We start from the raw sequence: 22,915 nt of genomic DNA, 5'->3' as shown, positions 1-22,915 counted from the left end.
TATGCAAGACTGGTTATTTAATTATTCTGCATGTATCTTTTCTTCTCGTAATAACCAGACATGCATGACCGAGTGCAATTAATAAAGATTGCTATGTATTTCATGGATGATGTCCGATAGAACTCATAATTCAGGTCTTGAACTCATACAATATTGCTGTTGTTCAAGAATGAAATGTCCACTAGAATAGAACTCATCAAATACAGGGTCTTGACTTCATACATATATATCCTGTTGTTCAGGTAAGTGTAACATTCAAGATACTTCTAGAATACAGTTGTCATATATTACTGTGTCATTGACATCAGTACTCATCAACGGGTCTTGACTTCATACATATATATCCTGTTGTTCAGGTAAGTGTAACATTCCACTAGAATAGAAGCTCATCAAATACAGGGTCTTGACTTCATACATATATATCCTGTTGTTCAGGTAAGTGTAACATTCCACTAGAATAGAAGCTCATCAAATACAGGGTCTTGACTTCATACATATATATCCTGTTGTTCAGGTAAGTGTAACATTCTTCTAGAATAGAAGCTCATCAAATACAGGGTCTTGACTTCATACATATATATCCTGTTGTTCAGGTAAGTGTAACATTCCACTAGAATAGAAGCTCATCAAATACAGGGTCTTGACTTCATACATATATATCCTGTTGTTCAGGTAAGTGTAACATTCTTCTAGAATAGAAGCTCATCAAATACAGGGTCTTGACTTCATACATATATATCCTGTTGTTCAGGTAAGTGTAACATTCCACTAGAATAGAAGCTCATCAAATACAGGGTCTTGACTTCATACATATATATCCTGTTGTTCAGGTAAGTGTAACATTCCACTAGAATAGAAGCTCATCAAATACAGGGTCTTGACTTCATACATATATATCCTGTTGTTCAGGTAAGTGTAACATTCCACTAGAATAGAAGCTCATCAAATACAGGGTCTTGACTTCATACATATATATCCTGTTGTTCAGGTAAGTGTAACATTCCACTAGAATAGAAGCTCATCAAATACAGGGTCTTGACTTCATACATATATATCCTGTTGTTCAGGTAAGTGTAACATTCCACTAGAATAGAACCTCATCAAATACAGGGTCTTGACTTCATACATATATATCCTGTTGTTCAGGTAAGTGTAACATTCCACTAGAATAGAAGCTCATCAAATACAGGGTCTTGACTTCATACATATATATCCTGTTGTTCAGGTAAGTGTAACATTCCACTAGAATAGAAGCTCATCAAATACAGGGTCTTGACTTCATACATATATATCCTGTTGTTCAGGTAAGTGTAACAGTCCACTAGAATAGAACCTCATCAAATACAGGGTCTTGACTTCATACATATATATCCTGTTGTTCAGGTAAGTGTAACATTCCACTAGAATAGAACTCATCAAATATGGGTCTTGACTTTCTACATATATATCTGTTGTTTCAGGTAAGTTATTTACAGAAAGAACTCTATCAAAGACAGTGTCTTGATTTTATAGTCATAATATCTGTGTTGTGTCATTAGGTAAGTGTAACATTACGATGTCAAAAAAGAACCCAACATAAAGACAGGGTCTCACTTTATATCTGTATTTCTTTTGTTACAGGTAAGTGATTAGATTCCCATGAATAATACTCATCAAAGACAGGACTCACTTCATTCAATATATCCTGTTGTTAGTAGTGTTAATATGTCTATAGATTAGAACCTCATCAAATACAGGGCTTGACTTCATTCTATATATCCTGATGTTCATAAGTGTAGAACGTCCACTAGAATAGAACCTCATCAAATATTGGGCCTTGACTTTACTACATATATATCTTGTTGATCAGGTAAGCCTTATTTACGAAAAGAACAGATCCTGATCAAAGACAGTGTCTTGTTTTTTATGTCTAAATATCCTGTTGTTAAGTGTAATTTAAGGTAAGTGTAACATGATTTAGGATGTCCAAAAAAGAACAGACCAACACTAAAGACAGGGTCTCAGCTTTATATCTGTATTTCTTTTTGTAAAGTGTAATGTGATTTAGGATGTCCCAGTGGAATAATATGTCATCAAAGACAGGACCTCAACTTCATGTCAATATATCCTGTTGTTGAGGTGAGTGTAACATAATTTGGGATGTCCTGATAGATTAGAACCTCATCAAAGACAGGACCTCAACTTCCTGTCTATATATCCTGTAGTTGGGATGTCCTGATAGATTAGAACCTCATCAAAGACAGGACCTCAACTTCCTGTCTATATATCCTGTTGTTGAGGTGAGAGTAACATATTAGTATGTCCTGATATATATGAACCTCATCAAAGACATGACTTCAATTTCATGTCTACATATCCTGTTGTTGAGGTGAGAGTAACATAACTTTGGAGATCCCAGTAGAACAGAACATTTTAACTTCATGTCCATATATCCTGATGTTGTGGCAAGTGAAACATGATTTAGGCTGTCCCAGTAGAACAGAACCACATTGAATACATGGTCTATGCTTCATGCTTATATATCCTGCTGTTTTGGGTAAATGTAACATAATGTAGAATCCACCACATCATATAAAGCTTCATCATGTTGATGTTTTCTTTGCAGATTTGTACAGGTTTCTGTATAATTACAAAATTTTAAAACATACATGTACTGATAACACATGACTGCTTTTAGTTGACACAATTTGCCTTCACACCCAGTTTATACTATGTACTATATGAATTGATTCCAGTGGTTGGTGAAGCGAGCTATAGAAACCCGAGAAGAGCTTGGGGACTACATCAGAAATTTCTCTGTGTCTCAGTTCAACAAGAATCACTCTACACCAGAGGTTAGTAAGTTTCAGTTACAGCAGTCTTGGTAAATTTGGGGTTTAACATTTCCATGCCATTGTAGGTTGATTTGCTCGCAGAAAACCAGAAAGGAAAGTTACTGTGAAATCTGCTTGAATGGTCATGTTTGTATGTAATATTTGTATACATATACACCAGTCAACATGTCACATTGCTTTGAATAAATACTGGCCATTTAACACATATCTTAATATCCTGACAATTTTTAAGTGACTAATTTACTGTTATATAAATGTTTTGTTTGTAAAGATAATTTAACAGAAATAAATGATGAAATAAAAGTTTTCTGTTTTATGTAAAACAATAACAAAATTTAAAGAGTAATAAAAGTTGTTTTTAAAGCCACTTTAGTAAATGAAGATTTCTTGATATGCCTGTTTAAGGATGGGCAACGATGTCCCATTGATATATGTCAGTAGGTATCAGTTATGTGTACAATTGGGATTTTAGAACAGTTCAGATAATGTGATAGATTAAAATGTTTGAAACAGTGTTTATTTTCAAATCATCAGACCATATGGTCTGTTCATTTGATACTGTTGATAAACTGATATATATAGTCTATACTAATAGTTAGCTTCAGAAAATACTAGGTTAAAGATAAAGGTTTCTTTGTGGAGAGTTGATGAATGCCCCCACTCGCACTGGAATAATGGAACAGATTATTTCCAGTTAAACACTTGGTACTGGTTATATTTGTCTCCCCAGTATCCAGTCTAGGCTGATGCAGTTAGGACTGTACTGATTTGAGGAATTCACCTAGGACTAAATAAGGTCATAAGTGAAAAAAACAGTTCATCTGAGATTTAGATTTCACACCGAAGTTGTACTGTCAGTATTGAAGTTGTTTGAACAATTGCTTTATTTATAATCATTATAATGAACGGTTGTATCTGCCACTTATGACCCTTTTTACACAATAGTTTTTGTATCAAATAGTACATTATGCAATTTTACAAGGTTTAAATGGCAGATTCAACCTTTTTTTATTGCCTGTATATGATTCTCAAAGAAACCAAAAAGATACATTTATTATAAGAGAAATGTCTTTCTGCTTCAAAAAGCAGTGTCACACCTATGCGATTATAGGTTTAGGTTAAAGCCCTTATACAGGTCATAATAGGTTGTATGTAACACAGCTTTCGGGGGTGTCTGGTTTGGACCACAGCTGGGTTTGAATAACTACATAATGATTATGGTTGAACACACTAGACCACTGTTTCCTTTAAATGATTATATTGTTAGTTATCACTTCCTGTGAGTCATAAATAAAGGTGAGGGAGTAATGGTTTATTGGTTAATGGAACAGCTGCTCAACATGGAGTTGTGGGATCGAGCCCCACTTGGGTCACTACCACGCCTTCTCATATGATACCAGTACTGTTCTTTCCATGATGAGGATGCAGGAACGGTTCAGATAAACTTGAAGCTTTCATCTCAATCAAGCTTAAATGACTAAGTATTGACTAAAAGCAAAAGTTGCCATTAGTGGTCATGACCTTGACCATACTAAAGCTACAGCCTGCAATTTCAAGGACAAGCCTCTTGACACATTAGCAGAGATATGACCGCTCCTCTTAAACATCATTTTAGATGTTCATTTGAAATGTCTAATTATATTCTGACCTACATAACCTTTAACTAGTTTCATGTATCTTAGTAAACATGATACAGTGATATGTTATCTCTATATGTCTGGTCAAAATGTTGTCTGTACTACCAGTCAATGCTGTATGACAAATTATCATTTGTGAATAAAAACAAGGAAACTTGATTGTACAAGTGTTAGACGAAATAATTCGGCTATCTTTCAATGTCATAAAGGTATTTGTGAATGATTTTCGTAGTGGTCTGACACTGGTTTATCTTAGTAATGTAATGACTAGTAAATTACAAATCAATTAATGTAGTGATGTACATTAAGATAAAAAAAATTACATTGTAGAACTTTCATCAAACCCTGAGTTTTTATAGCATCATGATGTACTTAGGAATTTCAGCCGTTTGATATAGCTACGACCATATACTTGATATTTTGCTGGGCTGATTTGAAAAAATTGTCCTGAAGCAAGTTATTATTTTGGGAAGACACAGTTTTAAATAAAATTTGTAGATTGTAATGAAAAGTCCTCTAGTTGTAAACTTACCTATTTTCTGTCATATATTATAAGATTTTGGCCCTTAACCTGAAGCTGACAATATAACATTGTTTTGTATAACTTTATATGCAGGCATTTTTGTATTGTATTTAATCTTAAAAGGATAGTAATGTTGCTACTTTATGAGTTAAAGCGAGAGTCCCGCTATAACTGGTCTGTTTGTTAAATAATCAATGCCTTCACTTTGCTTATTGTCTAATTTACCATGGTTCAGACATCAAATGTGCAGGAATCAAACCATGAGCATCCAAGCATCTGAATGACGAACTGTTGTTAATCACACAATAAACCACAAGAAGACATTGTTTATTTTCATTCTAACATGCACATTAAAACATTGATGATAAAAATGATGAACTTCATTTCATCCCAGTAGTTTTGAACAGGGCGCTATGCAGCTGATTCACATCATAATTAACGTCATAATGTTTTCTCATGGTTCACACGTCAGCTTTGTTTATCACATAGTCTTTTTTAAATGACAAAAAAATAATGCCATTTTAGAATTTACATTTCTGTATGCTGGACCCACCTGTTGTAGGTTTGATAAATGCATTGTCTTTGCCAAACTGTCTTTTTGAAGAAAAAATGTCCCTAAAATTAACCTTATTCAGGTATATTTTGTTTTGGAAAGTACTTGTTAAAGGCATTCAATAATACATGTTGCTTAGGTGTTGTTGGGAGGTGATTGCATTAGAGGTGTTGCAGTTTTAATTAAATCTCATGAACAGAATCAGATTGAGTCTGCATTTATTTTGTTCTATATCCCCAAACGACTTTCGTATATATTTTTGTACATATTTCAGGATGAAGCATTCCTTACTGTGAAGGATAAAGCTACAAGCACTGTCGGGGATGTAAAGGTATGTTGGATTTGATTATGACTTACCAATTACAATTTAAACAAAGTAACAAATTGCTTTCAATTTTAGCTTGACAAATAAAAGAAAACGGCTATTGTATGCGCATTAGCATCGCTGTCTCGATTGCGTTGCATTGAGGTAAAAGTTTTATGGGAAGCCTCTCGGTTTCAGTGTCTTCTTAACTGCTGCCCCTGGTATAATCAAACTTATACATGTATAATGGTTGGTCTTGGTAAGGGGTAGACATGTATTAATTTAGGGTCAGGTATCCTATAGGTCAAGGTCACTATGGTCAGATATTGTAACAGTGCTGGTTAAATTATGGCAGGCTTCACAATTTCACAGTATCTTCTTAAATATTGGTACTATAATTATAAAAGTTCACGTAATGATTATTCTTAGTAAGGTGCAAACATCTTTAGGTTAAAAGTTGGGAATCTCAAAAGTCAAGGTCTGTTTGGTCAGATATTTTGTAACAGTGCTGGATAAAGTTTTGAAGCACTCTTCTTGGTCCTTTATACCATCAAACACCCCCTCTGCCCTCCCCCGCTCCCCACTCACCCCCTGCAGAAAGGAAATGAAAACGAAACAGACACATTTTTTTTTACATAATCTTTGCACTTAACTGTATCTTATATCCAAATGTGTATATGTTGATTTAGTATCATTCTTCACCCAGGCCCTACTTTTACAGCACCGTCTTCCAATTTCTCAGACTGTCTTTTATTGTTTCTTAGCTTGCATCATATTCCCACATCTACCCCGCCTCCAGTAAAAAATCAAGGGCCACAAGTTTGATTCCCTTCACATCATCTTAAACCATTAGCTTTCAGGTAAGAGTGTCATGTATCAGTGTTTTACAACTGGCATGCCAAAGAAGCAGGGAAGATTGTTTCTGATAATTTTGAGCAAACTAGACAGGTATTTGCTTTAAAAGCAGTCCAGTATTCGTTGTTTGTTCTTTACAAAACAGTCATCAAGTTTCAGCTGATAGGCTTATAAAAGTAAAGTTCTACTTCTACCAGTTCCCATACAAAGATCCTGAATTATTTGTTCTCCATTTTCAGTCAGCATACAAGCCAGAGAGGAAATACAAACGTCATGACATTGACAAACTGAGAGAGGAGGAGACACGAGTCCAGTCTACACTTCTAGAATATGGGCGTAGATATGGTTTCAGTAAAAGTGACCAAAAAGAACAGGTTAGTGTTCTTTGTGTTTTATCAGTACACCAGTTTACAAAGTTATAGAATTGATTTTGGAAACCAGTCTCAAATTCTAGCATTTGATTGGTTGTTTCTGAACACAGTTAAAAAATTGACCAATAGCAAGTCTGCATATTGCGACTGGTCTCCAAACTCAGTTTCATTACCTTGGAGCCATGCTCCAGGGTTATATAATATGATTTAGAGACCAGTCTAAGAGTATAAGCCATATCATTGGTCAGTTTCAAGACTGAGGTCAGAATTAACCAATCAGATGCCAGGAATTTGAGAATGGTCTTTTTGTTCACTTTTATAATCTTGATCCCTAAAATGCTGAGTTTATTTCAGGTGTACAAGCTTAATTTAATCACATGCTCTCAAAATGAAGGGATAACATGGTGTTGCCCTGTTCTGATGTCCATACCTCAATCTGTCTGTATAAATTTGCAGATGGAACTATTTCAAAATATTATAGATAACCACAAAAGGTAAGGAAATATATGTGTATGTATATATAAGTAGACAGAAATTTTAGAGTTGCTGTCCTCTTTTAATTTGTTATAACTCCCATTACTGGCTGACCATTTACAGATAAAGCTGTGTTGCAAATTGAGTTTGGTTACAAGTATTCTGAAACAAAAGAATGCTCAGTCTTTTGTATAAATATCTCTTACTATTTTCAAATTATAAGACTGCATTCATGGTATGAACTGTAAACCTGGATTTAATGTCTTCCTATCTGTACTGGTGTGGGTTGGTACTTTGTATGCCTTCCAATAACTGAACCATAGGAGTATTGTATGTGATACAAATGTCCATACAGTGCAGCCTCCCTGTAGGGATCCTTACCACCATTGGGAAGACTGAAATGAAATTATTGTAAAGAGGTTGTTGCTCTGGAGAGGTTCACCATCTAAGAAATCTATGTTATGGGAGGGAAAATGTCAATTTTGGTAGAGAGGACTTTGTTCCTTTGCTGCAAAAGTATTAAATGTTCCTTGGTGGATCATTAGAGATTAAAGTATTAAGAAACCCAGGAGAAACTGCTTTAATGATCTAGGTTTTTTAATGAATAAAGATGTTGTTCACTAGTAAACTTGATTGACACACTCTATTTTTCAACACAGGATGATGATAAGACTGCAAAGAAAAAAGCTGCAGCAGCAGGTCTAGGAGGAGAGGAAGGGGAGAAAACTCTGGAGGAATTACAAGCTGAGGAAGAGGTTTATATGCAGTTCTTTGGTTTGATTTTGTATGCTGACATTTTGTTATAACATGTTTTGTGAGTATCTTATATAAGAAAGACTTTCATTAATTTTAAGCCTCTGTTTTGTTTGAATTGATGAGAAGAAAAAATATTTATTAATGTTTTAATATTTTGATGTTTTATTCCTTTTTTGTATCACAATTATTTTAATCTTGCAGAAACGTATAAACATGTTAATGAGTGGTATGTCAGCTATGGGGATGCAGGAGGTAAGTGTTTTTGTATCTTTTATCTGCTGATTCTGAAAAAAGCACTTTACTTTGCTTATGTTGATGTACATGTATCCTGCTGTGAGATGTCCATAAAATAGATCTTATTGCATGCCTGACAGGGCTTTCCAGTGTTTTCACTGCTGCTAGTAAAACCAGCCCTATACCGTTAGATGTTGGATATCTCTCATGCTGTAAGTGATTCATAATGATCTGTGTGTAAATTCATGTTTAAATCATATGCTACAGTAAGAAGGTGTGTTCTTTTTATTCCATGTTTATGTTGTTTGAAGAATATGGTATGCAAGGATAAAAATCTTTTTCTGGTTGTTTGTTTGGATAGGAATGTTTTGCTGCTGGGTAAATGTTTAGACAGTAATGAGCATTTACAGTTACCCTTAAGCCAAATAATTCCCTCTGCATCCACAACCAATGGAAGGTCCTTATAATATAACCTTTCTGTGATCTCATATTAAACTTTTTAACTGAATGTAGAAGAACCCTTAAATTGGGCAATATTTCTACTGTTTGTTGTTATGGAAGTTTTCAAATAAATTCTTTTTTAGGTACTTAACCCTGTATCTAAATTCATAAGAACTCATCCCTACAAAAGCAAGTATTTTCTTTCCAGGTAAACAAAATTCTTTAGTAAATTACCTTCATCAGAGCAGCAACCTCTCTACAACACAAATTTAGCATGTCTGTCAGTGTTCCCTCTGTAGAGGTTGCACTGTGTATGTAGGTTCATATCAAATTAGTTAACAGTGTAAGCTTTTAAAGGTCTCATAAAATTAAGGCATTCCAGCATTCTAATTGGTTATAGTCATTGATTTCCATGCTGTTAATTAAATTTTCAGGTATATATATCATTATTATCTCTGTGTCTAGGGAAAGCTAACAGCAAGTACAGTAGGGTCTATTGTTGGAATGCAGTCAGCAGAAATACAACAAATTGCCTCAGAATATGCAGAAAAGGTGAGTATCATATAATTTTTCCACCAACAAACTTTGTTGAGGGGAGCTGTGTGGGAATCACTTTGTCACATCCTGTCCTGTCTTGCCTGTCCTGTCCTATCTAGGGTACAAATACAGACATGGTATTTCATTTCATGGATTGTTGAATCCTTTAGAACCATAAAAATCAGTCCCTGACAGGTATATATTATTTTAGTGGTATCAGAATTTTAGTGTACATTCAAGGTACAAAAAAAGATAGAAAGCAGTAAGTTCATATTAGGGTCTTTTATCAATTCACAATCTTGTTTACTTTAAAGTTAATATGGTATTTGCTAAGATTACATAAATCTTTGAAATTTACATTCTGATGCATTCAACCATATATTTATATAACTACTGAATTTGTTACTTAGACATTCTCAGGTATACATTTAACTGTAACACATTAGCCTACCGGGTCCTACCCTCATATTTATTTGTTCTTTTAATGAGAGAGAGAAAATGGTTTAAATGTTTGAATTTTTTTCATCTAAAATACAGCTAAGAAAATTTTGCGATGTTTAAAGTATCCCTGAAGATATCATTTCAAACCTGTTTTGTATATACCGGTACAGCAGCATGGTAAAATTTTGACTATTGCCATATTTTAAAGGAACAAAATAGTTGTTCACTTACTTACAGATGGTTACAGTTCAAAAGTGCTGAGCTTGCCATTTGTTCTGAAAGAATAGAATAGCTTAAAGTTTTAGAAGAGTTTAAAAGATGAGTGTATGTTTATTATATATTTCAGCAAGCAGAGATTGAGCAGATTGAGAAAAGTGAGAGAGTGGGTGGGGCGCAGCAGCATAAACGTATAACAGCTGCACTGGGCAAACAGATACAGCAGAATACAGACAAACTACAACAGGTTTGTATCTTTTTAATGAAATTCTATTCAGGTTAACTTTACTGGTAATTTTCTAAAGTATATTGTTGATATTTTCATGCTAGAGTTTTGTCTTATCATATTATGAGTATATTGTCATAAAGAAATATCTGTCTGTCTGTTAACCTTGCAGGTACAAGAAAAACATGCTGAACTTCATAAAGCCTACCAAGAAACCCAGGAAAAACTACAACAGGTAAAAACACTTTTCTTTTGTTCTTAAATTAAAGGGACAAATTATGTGATACCCCGTCTTGTCATGTCTTGTCTGTTAGCAATTCAATTTCTGCTCAGTATGTTAAGAATGCTTTGACATTTAATCTTCATACTTGATAGGCACATTGCTCATTGGCAGTGGGTGCCTCCTACTGATTTTGAGATCAAGGGTCAAGGTCAAAGTAACTGTTAGTATAAAAACAAGTAACTGTTAGACTATAAAACAGTTTCTGCTGAATAATTTGCTAATGCCTTGACCTATGATCCTAAAACTTGGCAGAGACATTGTGCATGGGCATTAAATGACCTCTGTAAGTTTTGAAATTAGTGCTTCAAAGGTCAAGGTCACAGTGATTGTAAGTACAAAAATCTTTTCACTAAATTTCTTGAAAATCAACTCGATATCTTAAGAATCCCTTCACCTATGATCCTAAAACTTGGCAGGCAAGTTGTCCATGGGCAATGAATTACCCTGACTGATTCTGGTATCACTGGTAAAAGGTCAAGGTTGCAATGTTAAGAATGCACTCTTACTATGGGCCCTCTTGATTTTGGATTTTTAGTGGCCAGATGGATATATTATTTAAATTAATAAATGGTACAGATTGTCTGTCCATTTGTTAGTAGTTAAATGTCTGCTAAATAACTGAAAAAAAAAGAAGATATATATATTATATAGTTCAAAATTGTATAACTTTTCAGGCCCAGGCTCACAGTGAAAGGATAGACCAAGAAATGGAAAAACTCAATGACATGGAAACAGAAGAAAACCAAGGGTAATTTGTTTTTATGAACATTTGTATTTTGTTTTATACCAGACAAGCTTTACTTGCCTTCAACTTGAATTTGGTATGCTTCCCTTTTCAGTTGTCTTTTCAACCAGACTTCCTTGTAGAGAACCTCTTGCAGAGTCAATATTAACTATTTTCTAATGATGGTGTATAAGACCAAGGTCCATATTCAGCTGTGTTATACAAATGTAACATAGACTTCAACAGATGAGCAGCAAATATTCAATTTACCATAACTTTGTTTATATCAAATTTGTATTCATGAAATTTTGCTGAATTGTGTTTTGCAGCAGCTTTTACACTTGTATAAAGTTCCAGTACAATCTGTGAAAATTCAACAATGACAGAGCGATAAGAAAATTCAGCATTTTGAAGTCAGAGTCTGAATTCCAGACTTAAAATGTTGATGAATGTTGGGCCATGAATAAGTGAAATAAAAACTGTATTATTCAGCAATATGACAACAAAGGTCAAATGTAGCATCATGTCTAAACGTCATTGGTTGTCTAGTAATAACTGTGTAAAATGGTATGAGATGTCTTGAAGAAGGTCATGAAAAATATTATGGCATTGCAGCCTTTATTCCTTCTTGTACAAATTTGATGTCTTAACCTCTCTAATATTGTACAAGCTGCTGAAACATGCTTTTTCGATTGGTTGATACACCCGCAGGCTCAGGTCCACAAAAACTGATAAGGAATCAAGATGATACTGGTCAAAGTGTCTTACTTCTCTTTCTGTTCATATATCATCTTGGATATGTATATAATAATTATATTGTAGGTTTTTGTTTTGGTCAGTATGTATTTTGTTGACCTCCCTGGAAGTAATATTTGCCTTGAACTACACCCTGAGTCAATATAACTTTCATTGAGGTCAATAGAAGTACACATTGACCTCGCCATAAGTTTAAATATTGAATAATAGTTTCAGATGTAAAGTAAATATTGTTTTGCATTAAGTTAACCAAGTTAGCTGTTGATCTGTATTGTATTTTACAGAATACTGCAAAGTTTAAAGTCTTTAGTGGCCATGAATGAAAACTTAAAGAAACAAGAGCAAGAATTTAAGGCTCATTGTAAGGAAGAAATGGCCAGACTTAAAGCAAACATTGAGAAATTAAAACAGGAAACAGATGGAGAAATTTCAGAGGATAAGGTAGACACTTTATTTCTATGTAACATAGTATGGACATCTTTGAAGCAGAATATAAACTAAAAGGAGACATACTGGCTGTTTGTAATGGAACATATATCCAAGAAAATTGAAAGTGGAAATGTCTTGATAAAAGGAATATATTATGTAATGTTAGTTTTCCTGAACCATAAGTTCAGGGTGAGAAGTTAGTATAGGTGGATGGTGTGAACTTCTTTGTCATCATTTTAACTAAAAGCATCTTGCCTGAAACAAATGGCCAGAATTACACCAAACTTGATCTGTAGCTTCCTGGCAATGTCCTCTGTCAAAGTTTGTTCAAATGATTGCACTGGACCCCTTCTTTGGATCTGCTAGATATAAAAAACTTTAACCAATTATTTCTCTTGAATCTCTTAATGGATCATCAGACTTGGTCTGTAGCAACCTTGTAATGACCTCACTTTTCAAAGGAGGGCACTTGACCCCTTTTTGGGTACTAGTGCTAAAAATAAAAAATAAAACCTTTAAACAACTTCTTTTGAACAGCTTGGTTGGTATCTACCAAACATTGTAGCATCCATGTATGGACTGCTTTGAAATGTATTCAAATGGTACCACTTGATCCCCTTTAGTTTAAACTAATTTATTTTAGCTCGATTGTGATGAAAGTTTCAAGCTAGTTTGAACCTTTTAGGTCCCACCAGAAAAACCTTTACACTGCTTCTCCTCATAAACTGCTTGATGTACTGTTACTGAATTTGATCTGTAGTATTCTTTTGTGAATTTCTCTCAAATGAAGTCAGATGGTATGGTTTTACCCATTTTAGGGGCCGCTGTAGCTAAAAGTAGAAAAAAAGCTTTGAACAACTTTTGATGAACAGCTTGATATATCTTCACTAGACTTTGTCTGTAGCATCCTTGTTAGCTTTGTTCAAAATTAATAATTCTGTTTGTCCTCTTTTAGGGCTGCCAGAGGTAGAAATAGAAATGTCTTCTCATTAACTGCTTCACCAAACTTTGAAGCATTCTTTAAGTCTGTTTAAATGGTTCAGCTTGAGCCAGAGTTACAATTAGAGGAAAAACCATTAACATTAACAGACTTTTTCTTACAAATGTCTTGCATTGACATGGACTGCCTTTAGTAGCCAACATTAGACTATAAATTCCTTCAAATGGCCTTTTTACATGAACATGTCTTTTCCCCCTTTTATTAGAAAAGTTTAATAGAATAAATGAAGCACAAAGACAGTCTTCTGTCTGCTCCTCTAAGTAGTGCTTCTTGCTCATTAATGTAAACTGACTTTTAAACCAACTGTAGAATTTTTAGCTCGACTATTCAAAGAATAGGGGAGCTATCCTACTTGCGTCGGCGTTAGCGTGAGCGTCACACAAATGTTAAAGTTGGCGTACCACCCCAAATATTTTCAAAGTCCATTGAGATACTGCTTTGATATTTTGCATACTTGTTCACCATCATGACCCCAGTCTGTTAAAAGGAGGAGGCAACTCTATCAAGCATTTTGATTGAATTATGGCCCCTTTTCGACTTAGAATAAATGTTAAAGTGTGCGTACCACCCAAAATATTTTCAAAGTCCATTGAGATATTGCTTTGGTATTTTGCATACTTGTTAACCATCATGACCCCAGTCTGTAAAAAAGAGGAGGCAACTCTATCAAGCATTTTGACTGAATTATGGCCCCTTTTCGACTTAGAATAAATGTTAAAGTTTGCTAACCACCCCAAATATTTTCAAAGTCCATTGAGATATTGCTTTGATATTTTGCATACTTGTTTACCATCATTACCCCAGTCTGTAATAAGGAGGAGGCAACTCTATCAAGCATTTTGACTGAATTATGGCCCCTTTTCGACTTAGAATAAATGTTAAAGTTTGTTTACCACCCCAAATATTTTCAAAGTCCATTGAGATATTGCTTTTATATTTTGCATACTTGTTTACCATCATGACCCCAGTCTGTAAAAAGAAGGAGGCAACTCTATCAAGCAATTGTAATGTTATAGTTTTACTCATAGCTTATATTATACTATCAAACACTGAGAATAGTCGAGCACGCTGTCCACTGACAGCTCTTGTTTTTTACTCACTTGGTTAGGAAGAGGTCCAGTTTCACTACCTTAATGTATGCATGTTGCTTAAAGGTTTATGCACTACAATTGGGGATTTTCTGGTCAACTGTTTGTATTTTATTTATTCTATAAAAATCTTTCTGTAGATGAAACATAATTCAGATTGCTATTTCAAGCTTTCATGCTGCTGATAGGGTTACACAACTTACATGTCTAGTTTTTTTTAATGGGCCAGTTATATTTTATACTAAACTCAATAGATCCCTTTCATAATGCAGTGTGACATAACATATATTCAAGGTAAAAGTCAGGTGAGCGACCCATGGTGTTTTTGTTCTGTTAATGTTCATATGTATTTTTTAATGTCCAGCAGAAAAGTAAATCTTGTCTGGGAAATATTCAAATTTCACAAAATGTAACATACTAAAACCTGATCACATTTTTAGCTCACCTGAGCACGAAGTGCTCAAAGGTGAGCTTTTGTGATCGCCCTGTGTCAGCGTCCGTCCGTTGTCCGTCCGTCGTCAACAATTTGACTGTTAACACTTTAGAGGTCACAATTTTGGCCCAATCTTAATGAAACTTGGTCAGAGTGCTACCCTCAATAAAATCTTGGACGATTTCGATATTGGTTCATCTGGGATCAAAAACTAGGTCACCAGGTCAAATCATAGGAAAATCTTGTTAACACTCTAGAGGTCACAATTTTGGTCCAATCTTAATGGAACTTGGTAAGAATGTTACCCTCAATAAAATCTTGGACGAGTTCGATATTGGGTCATCTGGAGTCAGAAACTAGGTCACCAGGTCAAATCAAAGGAAAAGCTTGTTAACACTAGAGGTCACAATTTTTGCCTAAACTTAATGAAACTTGGTCAGAATGTTACTCTCAATAAAATCTTGGACAAGTTTGATTTTGGGTCATCTGGGATCAAAAACTAGGTCACCAGGTCAAATCATAGAAAATCTTGTAACACTCTAGAGGTCACAATTTTGGCCCAATCTTAATGAAACTTGGTCAGACTATTACTGTCAATAAAATCTTGGACGAGTTCGATATTGGGTCATCTGGGGTCAAAAACTAGGTCACCAGGTCAAATCAAAGGAAAAGCTTGTTAACACTCTAGAGGTCACAATTTTGGCCCAGTCTTAATGAAACTTGGTCAGAATGTTACTCTCAATAAAATCTTGGACAAGTTCGATGTAGGGTCATCTGGGGTCAAAAACTAGGTCACCAGGTCAAATCAAAGGAAAAGCTTGTTAACACTCTAGAGGTCACAATTATGGCTCAATCTTAATGAAACTTGGTCAGAATATTACTCTCAATAAAATCTTGGACGAATTCGATATTGGGTCATCTGGGTTTAAAAACTAGGTCACCTGGTCAAATCAAAGGAAAAGCTTTTTAACACTGTAGAGGCCACATGTAAGACTGTATCTTCATGAATTTTGGTCAGAATATTAATTTTGATGGTCTCAAGGTCCAGGTTGAATCTGGGTCATGTAGGATCAAAAACTAGGTCACTAGGTCAACTCAAAGGAAAAGCTAGTTAACACTGTAGAGGCCACATTTATGACCATATCTTAATGAAACTTGGTCAGAATGTTGATCTTGATGATCTATAGGCCAAGTTCAAATCTCGGTTAGGTGGGGTCAAAAACTAGGTCACAAGATCAAATCAAAGGAAAAGCTTGTTAACACTAGAGATCACATTTATGATCATATCTTTATGAAACTTGGTCAGAATGTTAATCTTGATGATCTTTAGGTCAATAGGTCAGGTGACCTTCATGGCCCTCTTGTTTTGTGTGTGTAGGTAAGTGGGAAGGACCATGCTGTGTCAGTAAGTAACTATTAGAAAATTCAGCTGGATTTAGAAGATATTTGAAATATTTTTCATTGATGATTTTACTATTATTTACACTTCAGGCAAGAGCTGGACTTATTGATAAACAGTATGAGGCAGATAGAGAGAAACTCCACAAGATCCGACTGCTACTGGTAATAGCTTTTATTTCAGTAATGAAAAAAGTGCTATACAAATTAAGTATGATAGTAAAAATTATAGTTATAGAGATATTTTCATAGGATGGTGGCATAGGGGCCTTCTTTGCCAGCTGGTTAAGGACAAAGCTTTGGAATCATTTGCCCCTGTCCGCTTTGGGTTGTAACCTTGCTTATGGTGAAGAATTCTTTCATGTGAGTAAGCCCTACAGCTGGTTTATGAAAGTTTGGTGATTTTACCCTTGTGCCAGAATGTTCAGGTGGCAATGTGGGTAAGATGTTTGTGGGTGGAGGAAGAGGGGAGGGCACACCTTGGGTTTTTCCATCAAAATGCTGTCAAAATAAATCATGTCAGTATGAATTAAAACCTAAGAAAAAAAATAGTATGTATGCCTTAGCCTACCAGCTATTAAATGTTTTGCTTTAAATTTGACATTGCTGCTCTTCACAATCTGTTCGAACCATGACTGGATATTTTTTCAAATGTTGCGACCTTGACTCAGATACTATGTACTAAGAAGACATTGAGTACATTTAATTTGGCCTTTTAATCACCAGCTTTTAAAAGAGTTCTATTATCAATGTTATAAAATAATATTTATTAAACGAACATGATGTATGGTAGTTACTTATTTGTTGATGAGTCAGAAACTGTGCAGATGTATGTGATAAATTGTTGTGCTGTTACAGGCTAGAAAGAATCGTGAGATAGCAGGTTTACAGAGGAAGATAGATGAAGTTCCGTCACGAGCTGAGCTCAGTCAGTACCAGAGAAGATTTGTAGAGCTCTATAACCAAGGTATGCATTGATTACAGCACTTGTAGAGCTCTGTAACCAAAGTATGCATTGTTTACAATACTTTCAGAGCTTTGTAACCAGAGTACACATTGTTTAAAGCACTTGTTAAGCTCTGTAACTAAAAATTACATTGTTTACAACACTTGTAGAGCTCTGTAACCGGAGTACACATTGTTTACAGTTCTTGTAAAGCTCTATAACCAATTTACTCACTGTTTACAATACCTCAGTAACCAGAGGTAAAATATTCCTGAGTCTGTTTCAGCTTTATCTACAGACATGCTGTGGAGGATATGCAATTCCATGAATTTTTCAGCCAGCCAAGAAATCTGGCTTTAGTAGATATTGCAAAGCCTTTCTGAAGATTCATATTATAATGATAATGGTGGACTATTGATTTGTCATAAAGATGTTATATACTATGTAAACTAGCTATTATTTAATATGTACATTTTCAGTGGCATCTACACATACAGAAACAAAGCAGTTTTACACTTTATACAACACATTTGATGATACTAAACTATATCTGAACAAAGAGGTAAGTTATCACTTTGGTCTGTGTATGCCGTGTTCTTGTGTATTTTACTGTTTGCTCTATGTATTCAACCAGTCACATGCCAGACTTTTTCAGAATTGTCCAGTATTTTTCTTTGAAAAATGTTATTAAGAGTGGGTTACCTATTGGAGTTGCATAGAAAGAAATAGGAAAAAAACATGCTGTTTGACATAGAGTCTATAAAGTAAAAAAAAAAAGCCACATTAAGAAACTGCCATCAGATGCTATGCTCCCTTTCAGTTTCTTAATGATGAAGATTTCACTTCATAGCCTCTATCCAATACTTAGCCTGGCAGTGCAGCCCTTTTTTTGTAAATTTGGGGAAGGGTACCAGGTCCCTTTTGGAGGGGAAATTTACGTCGCGAAATCATTGTCTGGAGGAATATATTTGCTGAAAAGTTGTTAAAATCAGGACTGAAAATCAAAACTAATTTCATTTTTTTTTGCATGGGGAATTTTTGGCCAAGGTGGGGAAAAAGTATACTTTTTAGATTGGGGAATGGGGCCGAATTTCGGCCCTAAAATCAGCATAAAGAAAGGCCTGCAGTGCTAAATCAAAGTTATGGCTTCATTTGGTCAGGTTCATAACAAGTTAGGTATAGTCCTTTCATATTTCATGATTATTACGTTTAATGAATATTTATAGGTTATTAGCTATGTATCGGGAAATATGCTCAAGTTCTGCAGCAGAATATTGCACAACTTTATGAGCGCAATATTCTTCTGCTAAAGAATGAGTGCATATTTCCTGATGCAAAGATAATAACCTTTTTATTACATACATACCTACTCGTATAAATGTTATGTAAATATTTTGAATTTGTTCAGTAGCTTGAATTAGATTGACAATACTGAACTAGATAAAAGAATTAATGCAATGACACACATTAAATTATGTCAAGCACCCGATATGAAATTCAGGCGTCAGTGTATGGAAAAATATTGATGTTTCTGGTACCATTGTAACTTAACAGGAAAAACGAGTATGTAATAATTCAGTTTGTATAGATCAAGATAAGACTATAAAGAGGTTGAAACTTACATGCTAATCTAATACAGAAACCTACTGGCCATATAATTGTTATATAGTATGTAAGCTATAGTAAATTTTATTTTTCAGGTTAACTTGCTGAACTCCATTTATGACAACTTTTCCCAGTAAGTACGGCATTTGAAGTTTCACCTTATACAGTTGCATATATATTGTTGTTATTCTTTGGACGTTTGAATACTGTAAAGTTAGGATAATGTATGAAATGTGATTTTATGTTTTTGGGCATAGTTTCTGTGATCATTTAATAAATTCCTTTATTATGATACAGTAAAAAAAACTTCATTGGAGCAGCCATAGCTCAAGTTCAACGGTTGACTTGAGCAATTCATGTAGGCTATGACCATTTTCCTTGTATTTTCTATTTTTTGGTTGCTTAGAACACTGGATTAGTCCTTGACAAGAAGTTTGCTTATTCCTTTGCAATGTTATATATATATATTATATATAATTTTGTTACAATAGATATTGGTTTGTGTTACAGAGCCATGTCTTCACCTGCCAATAAAGAACAATTCTTGAAACAGTTTGAACAGATTGTGGAGGGAGTGAAAAACAATAAGGCAAAGGTAATTCTTGGCTTGGTTTTCTTACTTCATGTAAATATAGCAGTATCCTGTTCTAGTGGTCAAGGTTACTGCATAATTCACTTGCCCTTCCTGGTGAAAACCTTGTCAGGAATTGAATATGCCTCCATTTAAAGAAGGGGTATATTGTTTGCCAATGTTTGTCTATCCCTTGATAAACCACTTTTATTTCCAGTCAATAAGAGGAGATCACCTGGGTTTACAGCTGTCAAAAATTCAAAGCATGAATGTCTGTGTTCAGTAGATGAGCCCAGTTGTTTTGGAGACATCAGGTCAGATGGCAAGGTCAAGTTGACCATAGGTCACATTGACCATATGGAAAACATTTTTGTTGAATACTGTGAAATCATTTATATTTGTGGGGGTCTAATTATGTGGATTTCATAGTCAGTTCAGGAAATTAATCCTCAAGGAACAAGCTCAGGCCAAAACCACAAAATGTTGTACCTATGAAATTAAATGATTTCACAGTAAGTATGCATTGACCTACAACCATCCGTCTTTATATGGTCAAGTACATGATGCCTAAGGAGCTTGTAACCTCCTTATATACATTTTTAATATACAGTTCTTTCATGTGATCCAGTCTTGTTATGAAGTGTCTTCTCTATATTTTTAACTGAAATAATTGCTAGAAGAGATTTCTGTCATCTTCACCTGCTGGTGTTTTGTCCAATGACACTGGTTTTTAACTAAATTTTATATTCCTAGTAATATTTCCTACACCTTGTATATATGTATCTTATTAAGGTGGAAAGAAAGAAACAGGAGGAGAAAATGAAGAGAGATCAACTAAATGATACCTACCTAGACTTAATAGAAAAACAGCGACTCTACTTCAAAACTGTCAAAGATTTCCAAGAGGTAACTTAATTGATGTAATCACATGTTTGACATTGCGGGTGTGAAATAAAGCCATTACATAAATTTGATAATATACCAGTGTAATAAAGCTTTGATGTCGACGTCTTTTAAAGTATAGGAAACGTTGGTCAAAGTGATTTGTTTATAATAGTTAAAGAAAGTAGAATTTTTGATATTTTGGCAGGAAAAGCTAACTTGTAATAAAAGGAATATTACATTTGTAACTTTCTAGATTGAATTTATTAAACTGGTTTAATAAAATTAATAAAATGCTCGGCAGAGCCTCGCATTTTATTATTTTATTCAACTCGTTTAACAGATTCAATATGAAAAGTCACATGTGTAATATCCTCTATGTATTAAAATCTGTTTAATAGAATGATTTGATTTATGCATTGGATTGGTTAATTGAAGTGTAATAATTATAGATTATATCCCAGCAGACTTGCTGTTTTATCAGCTGCTAAATAGTGGCTTCATGGAAGTATGCATGGTATAGATTACATCCTGATAAACTCACTCTTTTAATGAACTGCAAGATAGTGCCTTTGTGAAAGTATGGTTGTTTTAGATTATGTGATAAACTCCCTGTTCTATCAACTGTTAGCGAGTTATAGATTATATCCTGATAAACGCTGTTTTTGTTTAACTGCAGTATAATGCTTTTATGGAAGTATAGTTGTATCTTGAAATATCAGATATTGTATTTGTATTTGTTTTTCACAAGTCAGAGATGTACAAGTATGTTGTAGTTACACTAAAGAAAATAAAGTATAAATAATACAGTGTATTTTATTACATTTCAGGAATGTCGGAAAAATGAAGTTCTTTTATCAAAGATGAAGAAATAACAGAGGAAGAATAATGAAAATTTATGTTTATAAATATTCTTTTATACAAATTCAGATTTCAATTACCAAGAATATGAGATAGATCATATGAACAGTGTTCAGTCTATTCAGTTTAATTTAACATGCTAATTTTTGCAGTCTTTTATCACAGACATATGAAATACGAATAAATAAATTGTATTAAAAACTGATTTGAATGACTTATTCATGAACAGTTGGGAGTACCAATTTGTCAAGATGAGACAAACGTATAATTATTGGCATATTTTACCTGTGTTACCTACTGAAATTTTTAATCACAGACTTTTGTAGGTCAAGTTAGGAAGATATTGAACATAATGCAGATATGTACCATGAACATAATGTCGTCTTAAATAATAAAATGTTGTCCAAGTAATAAACAATGATATTTCGACATACAGACTTGTGTTCTGTTGTGATTTTATGATGGTAATTATACCCGATTTTTATGAAAGGTGAGAAATACAGGGGTCTTTTTGCTAATGCAGTTTCAAAATAAATGTAGGAGGCTAGACCTTCAGGTTTATTGTTTAAATTTGTTTTAATTAATGTAGTTATTAAATTATTCATTTAGTTAACATTGGACCAAATTTTATTTCTACAGTGCAAAATATTTTCCGTGTTTTTAAAAAAAGTAGGAATATTCTGAAAAAAAAAAAAAAAAAAAAATAAACAAGAGGACCATGATGGTCCTGAATCGCTCACCTGCCCCCACATGAACTGAGTATGACGTCGTTTTTTTCTATTTGACACAATGACCTAGTTTTTGAGCTCATGTTACCTACTTCTGAACTTGACCTAGATATCATCAAGATAAAAATTCTGACCAATTTTCATGAAGATCCATTGAAAAAAATATGGCCTCTAGAGAGGTCACAAGTTTTTTTTTATTATTTGACATAATAACCTAGTTTTTGAAGGCATGTGACCCAGTTTTGTACTTGACCTAGATATCATAAAGGTGAACACTCTCACCAATTTTCATGAAGATCTCATGAAAAATATGGCCTCCAGAGAGGTCACAAGGTTTTTCTATTTTTAGACGTACTGACCTAGTTTTGACCACATGTGACCCAGTTTCAAACTTGACCTAGATATCATAAAGGTGAATATTCTCACCAATTTTCATGAAGATCCATTGAAAAATATGGCCTCTAGAGAGGTCAAAAGGTGTTTCTATGTTGAGACCTAGTGACCTAGTTTTTGACTGCAGTTGACCTGGTTTCAAACTTGACCTAGATATTATCAAGATGAACATTCAGACCAACTTTCATACAGATCCCATGAAAACTATGGCCTCTAGAATGGTCACAAGGTTTTTTTCTATTATTTGACCTACTGACCTAATTTATGACTGCATGTGACCCAGTTTCAAACCTGACCTAGATATTATCAAGATGAACATTCTGACCAATTTTCATGCAGATCCCATGAAAAATATGGCCTCTACAGAGGTCACAAGGTTTTTCTATTATTTGACTTACTGACCTAGTTTTTGACCG

At 34.2% G+C, this 22,915-nt stretch overlaps 1 protein-coding gene across 1 annotated transcript; it reads left to right on the top strand.

The window, feature by feature from the left end:
- Positions 1-174: 174 nt before the first annotated feature.
- LOC123532886 (coiled-coil domain-containing protein 93-like) lies at positions 175-21,813 on the top strand. The gene is made up of 20 exons (XM_053517998.1): positions 175-242; positions 694-751; positions 1,315-1,383; positions 2,736-2,834; positions 5,822-5,878; positions 6,946-7,080; positions 8,211-8,306; positions 8,509-8,559; positions 9,448-9,534; positions 10,307-10,423; positions 10,575-10,637; positions 11,360-11,433; positions 12,450-12,606; positions 16,607-16,678; positions 17,372-17,480; positions 17,939-18,021; positions 19,160-19,197; positions 19,575-19,659; positions 20,428-20,541; positions 21,348-21,813. Exons 1-20 carry the CDS (start codon positions 175-177, stop codon positions 21,390-21,392), a joined length of 1,677 nt encoding a protein of 558 aa, XP_053373973.1. The 3' UTR covers positions 21,393-21,813.
- The last annotated feature ends 1,102 nt before the right edge of the window (positions 21,814-22,915 follow it).

Source organism: Mercenaria mercenaria, chromosome 11 (genome assembly GCF_021730395.1).
Source record: "Mercenaria mercenaria strain notata chromosome 11, MADL_Memer_1, whole genome shotgun sequence".
NCBI classification, from domain to species: domain Eukaryota; kingdom Metazoa; phylum Mollusca; class Bivalvia; order Venerida; family Veneridae; genus Mercenaria; species Mercenaria mercenaria.
The sequence above is the reverse complement of the archived record's forward strand: the minus strand, read 5'-3'. Positions and strand labels throughout refer to the sequence as shown.